At 43.8% G+C, this 6000-nt stretch overlaps 1 protein-coding gene across 1 annotated transcript; it reads right to left on the reverse strand.

Moving 5' to 3' along the window:
- Positions 1-4370: 4370 nt before the first annotated feature.
- Positions 4371-5512, reverse strand: LOC143541315 (guanosine deaminase). Its single transcript, XM_077034169.1, has 3 exons — positions 5324-5512; positions 5117-5221; positions 4371-4710 (listed from the first exon to the last, which is right to left on the reverse strand). Exons 1-3 carry the CDS (start codon positions 5378-5380, stop codon positions 4522-4524), a joined length of 351 nt encoding a protein of 116 aa, XP_076890284.1. The 5' UTR covers positions 5381-5512; the 3' UTR covers positions 4371-4521.
- Between the last annotated feature and the right edge of the window lie 488 nt (positions 5513-6000).

Raw genomic sequence — 6000 nt, forward strand, 5'->3', positions numbered from 1 at the left:
TTTACAAGTTTGGAATTGATCTACATGTAACATTTGCGTAATTGAGCTCCATTCCATGTTCTTGGGATGGGGGTGCCATTGAGCCTTTCGAGCCGGTATGCGCCCTTTCCCAAAACTTCTTTGATAACGTATGGTCCTTCCCAGACCGGGGCCAGCTTTCCTGGGCGCTCTTGGTTCGAAGCCTCGTTGTTACGCAATATGTAGTCTCCTACATTGAAGTTGCAGAGTTTTACCCGCGTGTTGTAGTATTTTTGCATTTGTCGCTTGTAATTCTCTTCACGCGCTGCGGCTAAGTCTCTGCGTTCTTCGGTTAGCATAAGGTCTAACCGTCTTTCTGCATCATTGTCTTCTGGCTGAGTCAAGACCCTTGGTGAGGGTAGACCAATTTCGACCGGGACCATGGCTTCAGTGCCATAAGTGAGGCTGAACGGGGTTTCTCCCGTACTTGCCTTTTTCAGCGTTCTGTTTGCCCAAAGGACGTGTGGAACTTCGTCCACCCAGCCGGATCTGTGTTCCAAGAGTCTTTTCTTTATGCCGTCAACGATGCTCTTATTTGCTCTTTCCACCTCACCATTACCCTGCGGGTGCGCCATTGAGGTAAAGGTGTGGGTGATTTGAAGTTCTTCCAGCCACTTTTGTAGCTTCTTGTCAGCAAAGTTGGTGCCGTTATCGCTCACCAAATTCTGTGGAAGTCCAAAACGACAAATAATAAATTCCCAAATAAATTTTTTGATATGTTTTGCGGTTGTTTGGGCTAAGGGTTTTGCTTCTATCCACTTGGTGAAGTAGTCGATGGCTACCACTAGAAACTGAACATTCCCTGCTGCTGTGGGAAATGGGTCTGTCACATCGATGGCCCACTTCTGAAATGGCCATGAAGAGGTGACTGGAACAAGTTCATTCTTCGGGCGATGCGTGTTGGGTGCGTAGAGTTGGCAAGACCTACATTTTCTGATGTATGCCAGCGCATCCGTATGCATCCCCGGCCAAAAGTATCCCGCGTTGTTTAGCTTAGCTACAACAGCGCGTGGACCTGCGTGTACTCCACAGATGCCCTCGTGCACTTCCCTTAGGAGGTAGCCAGCATCTTGGTTGTCCACGCATCTTAGGAGTGGGCCAAGAAAATTACGTCTGTAAAGGATGTCATCGATGAGTTGATAGTTCAGTGCTTTACAGCGTATTTTTCTTGCCTGTGTTTTTGACTCTGGTAGTATACCCGCCGCAAGGTAATTTATTATTGGTGTCATCCACGTTTCTGTGCCGGTTTGGATGACACAGATTTCCTTGTGCGGGACTGATGGTGCTCCAAGGAGTTCAATGCGGATGTCCTTCCCAAGTGGGTGAAGGCTAATGATGCAAGCTTGCTTAACGCATCCGCAGATTTGTTTTCGCTACGCTTGACGTGTATGACTTTACAATCGTTAAAATCGCGCATAAGGGTTTTTGCTTGTGCGAGGTACAGGGCCATTGTGTCGTTCACGGCCGTGTACGTCCCGTTTATTTGGTTGGCTACTAACATGGAATCCACGTGGGCTTCCAAGTTTTTCACTCCCATCTTACGCGCAATTCTCAGCCCGGCCAAGAATGCTTCATACTCCGCTTCGTTATTCGTACTTGGAAAATCCAGTCGAATAGCGTAAGTGTATTCTTGGCCTGTTGGGTTGGTTAGTTTCAACCCTGCGCCTGAACCCTCGTTGTTGGCTGCTCCATCAGTGTAGAGTCGCCAGACATCATCGATGTCCTGTGATGGAGAGGGTTGAGCCTCCTCCTGGCACTCTTTCTCCCGCGAAGCGGGGACTTCTACAATAAAGTCGGCCAAGACCTGGCCTTTTATGGCTGGTCTTGGCTTGTACTTTATCACGTATTCTCCCAATTCTATTGCCCATTTGGCTAGGCGTCCTGACAATTCGGGTTTGCCTAGAACGTTTGCAAGTTTGAAGTTGGTGAGAATGGTGATTGGGTGACCTTGGAAATATCGTCTTAGCCTGCGTGAAGCCTATACAAGTGCTAAGACTAATTTTTCCAGGGTAGAGTACCGGGTTTCTACGTCTGTTAGGACACGGCTAACATAGTAGTTTGGCATCTGGATGCCTTTTCGCTCTACTAGCAGGACTGCCCCGGTTGCTCTATCTGTGGCGGAAAGGTATATGATTAATTCCTCCCCCGCTTCTGGTGCTGTGAGCGTTGGGAGTTCGATCAAGCGTGACCGAATTTCCTGAAAAGCTGCTTCCGCTTCTGGTGTCCAGCGGAAGTGCGTTTTCTTTAAACAGTTTCTCAATGTTGACACGAATGGGAACGACCTATCCGCATGGTTTGCCAAAAAGCGGTTAAGTGCGACCAGTCGTCCATTCAGTGTCTGAGCTTGCTTGATGGTAGTAGGTGATTCCATTTTGATAATGGCTTCGATCTTTTCAGGGTTCGCTCTGAAGCCATCTTTAGTAACAATGACTCCTAAGAACTTCCCTTCTTCCATCCCAAAGAAACACTTGCTCGGATTGAGCTTCATGTTTATCTTTCTGAGCGTGTTGAAAGTTTCTTCGATGTCTTTCAACATCGCTTCTGGCTCAGGGCTTTTGATGACCAAGTCATCCATGTAGACTTCCAAGTTCCTCCCAATTTGGGCATGAAACTCTTTGTCCATCAGGCGTTGGTATGTGGACCCGGCATTCTTAAGTCCGAATGGCATCATTTGATAACAAAATGTGCCATCGGGCGTCCGAAATGCGGTTTTGTCCTGATCGTCAACGGCCATGTGGATTTGATGGTACCCCTTATACGCATCAAGGAAGCATTTAAGGCGAAACGGTGCTAACGAATCTACCTTAAGGTCAATTTCGGGTAACGGGTAACAATCTTTGGGGCATGCTTTGTTTAAGTCTTTGAAATCTATGCACATGCGCCATTGTTTGTTAGATTTCGGTACCATGACGAGATTTGCAACCCATGTTTGATATCTGCTAACGCGTACGATGCCCGCGTCAAGGAGTTCCTTGACTTGGGTTCTACACGCGTTAGCTTGTTCCGCCCCCATTACTCTGCGCTTTTGTATGACTGGCGTAAAAGCCGGGTCACACTTGAGCTTATACTCTGCCTTACTTCGAGGTACACCAGTCATGTCAGCTGGTGTCCATGCGAAGATGTCAGCGTTTTTCTGTAGTAAGCGTTTGAGTAAGGTGCGTGTAGGATCGGTGATTGTGGGACCAATGGTAACAGTCTGGTCAGGGTATTTGCCATTGAAGGCCCATTCTTCTGGTTCAGTGATGGTTGGTTTGGCCATCTTTGGTTTGGGTTTAGATGAGACAGATGCGATGCATACCTGGGGAATACCGGTGATCATCGCTACACCCTCAGCTGTTGGCCACCCCATCATGCCGTGGACTGAAGACACCACGGCGTTGAATCTTGCCATCCCGTCTCTCCCGAAGAGAATGTCGTATGTGTGGTGTGGCTTCCTCATTATGACGAAGTCCACGTCTTCTGTGCGGGAATGTTTCCCGTCCGTGAGAGTGACGGGGAAAGATAGGATACCCAGGGGGGTGTTTGTGCTGCCATCGAACCCTTCCATCGAGGCGTAGACCGTTTCCAGGCGTTCTTTGTCTTCATCGTCTAGCTTGTCGAAGAACTGCCTGTACATAACCGTTGACGAGGCGCCGTTATCAGCAAGGGTGCGGGAAGTGATGTAGTGCCCCAGCTGGCTTTTGATGACTATAGGGCCTTCTTTGTTGGGCCCTCCTGGCACTCGCGGGAATGGCACTTCAGCTTCCTTCCACGCACATGGTTCTGTCGTTCGTCGTTTCTTTCTTCTGACGTTACCATGAACCATGTGGATGCTGATGTCAACAGGCTTTCGTCCGTTGCCCTTGTACCGATTATCATTCCTTCCTCCATTCTTGCCGCCATTGCTGATGTCAACAGGTTTTGGTTAATAGGAGACTTGCCGCCATTCCTTCCTCCATTCTTGCCGCCATTCCTTCTCCGCAGCAATGGCGGCAAGTCTCCTGTTCTTGCCGCCATTCCTTCCTCCCTTATTTATTTATTGTTAAAATAAATAATATATTCACCTGCAAATCAAATAATTTCTATATACTGATTCTTATTTGAAATTGAACCTACTCCATTTGAGAGGTGTATAAATGTATAATGATTAGATAGATTAGGAGGTGTTTGGCTGTGCATTTCAGGCTTATAATCACATTAATAAACATATATACATCATTTTCTTCGACGTTTATGTAATTAGTGTTAACGATAATAAAAAGTTTATAGAATTATATCCAACTGCCGTCTCACACATCTTTTATTCCATTGATAATTAATTCTTATTCGATATGCCATAATCACTTTCAAAACACACGTCCAAACACTATTTAAACCGAACAGTAATAACCCAAAACATAAATGAAGAAACATCAATTGTATATCAATTGGGCAATTGGATATCATTAATAAATATGCAACAGTTGTTCAACAATCAAAGAGTTGAATACCAAAATTCATATGCAAGTTCATAGGAATTTGAGATCAATACATTGAGAATTTGGCTTTGGTTTTCTCAAATACTTGTTCAGCAATCTTGGCTTCATTACCATCTGCTTTCTTAATCTCCAAGTTAGCCTTCTGATAAACACCGGTACCCCTCAATGCATCTGCTATAAAATCATCAAATCCGATTGCAATCGCTGCTTCGGCTTTAGCACCATATACCAACCTCTGCAAGCAAAAAAATAACACTAACAAAAATAAATTTTGTAGAACAAATGTGCACGACTCAGCATGATTCGCGTTTAGTTGGTGGGTTGATTTTTTAACTGAATATGACATGTATATTTATTATTTATTCGTGTGACCTAACACGACCCCTTTGACACATTTATCTAAACGATTCAAACGTGTTGGCAGGTTGTAATCAAGTTGTAAACGTGTAACAGGTTGGTACTAGGCGGGTTGTAATAAATGTGGTAAACAGGTTAGAACAGTCGTAAACAGATTAACCCGAACACGACCCATTTATTAAACAGGTAATATGACATGGATTGTTTTCATTCAGGCCGTGCCATAAATTGCCAACCGTAAGACAGGCTGTAACTATATGTGATAGAACGGTTATAAACAGAACCTTAATTCGTGAAAGATGGATGGCACCAAAGCACATAGGGCATGGCTCACAAGAGGCGTATATTTCACAGTCAGAAAGCTCGATTCGGCTGAGTTTTTTGCACGCCTGAGATGAAGCACAACAATTCAAACTTAACTTCAAAAATAAAAATGAAAGGGAATATACTCGAAACAATTTTAATATATAAGTTAAGAGGCTATGTATAACCTCTCTAATTGCGGTGACCTCTGCATGTGCAGTGGGGTCCGTGTGGTTCAGAACCATGTTGTGACAACTCACAACAACTTCATCGTTCTGAACCACAACAGCACCAAAGGGGCCCCCATCTCCATTTTCCACGCCCTTATACGCTTCTTCAACGGCTCGTGTTAGAAACTTATGGTCTATATCTTGGACCACTACACGATCATAATCAAATCATCAGTTGATTGCTATATGTTAATTACTGTACAATAAGTTTATATTTGTAAAATTTTCAAACTTAAATTTAATTTTATATATGCATAGTAGGAAAAAACATAATAAACATGATCATAATGCAATCAAGTAAATAAATTGATGAAATAAATTGAAATCCTAAGATTACCTTGGGGATAACCCGCAAAGGAAGAAGCAACAGCAATAGTTCCATTTCCATCCTTAGTTTTGAAAACTAATCAACAACAACATACAAAGTTAGTTTAATTAAAATGTTGACCATTCAAAAGTCAAAATTGATATGGGTTTTCAACAAGATCCACCATTCAAAAGTCAAGGCTGATCTGGGTTTGCAATTACAAAGTCACATTGCAGGTAAACTTATTGATAAAATTGTTATAATAAAAACATACATGAATTCAACTGAAGTATGAGCATATTATTACTCTATGCATGATGAATCAATC

This window comes from Bidens hawaiensis, unplaced genomic scaffold (genome assembly GCF_021521415.1).
Source record: "Bidens hawaiensis isolate Kalapana, Puna unplaced genomic scaffold, B.hawaiensis_p1.1 tig00012550_1, whole genome shotgun sequence".
NCBI classification, from domain to species: domain Eukaryota; kingdom Viridiplantae; phylum Streptophyta; class Magnoliopsida; order Asterales; family Asteraceae; genus Bidens; species Bidens hawaiensis.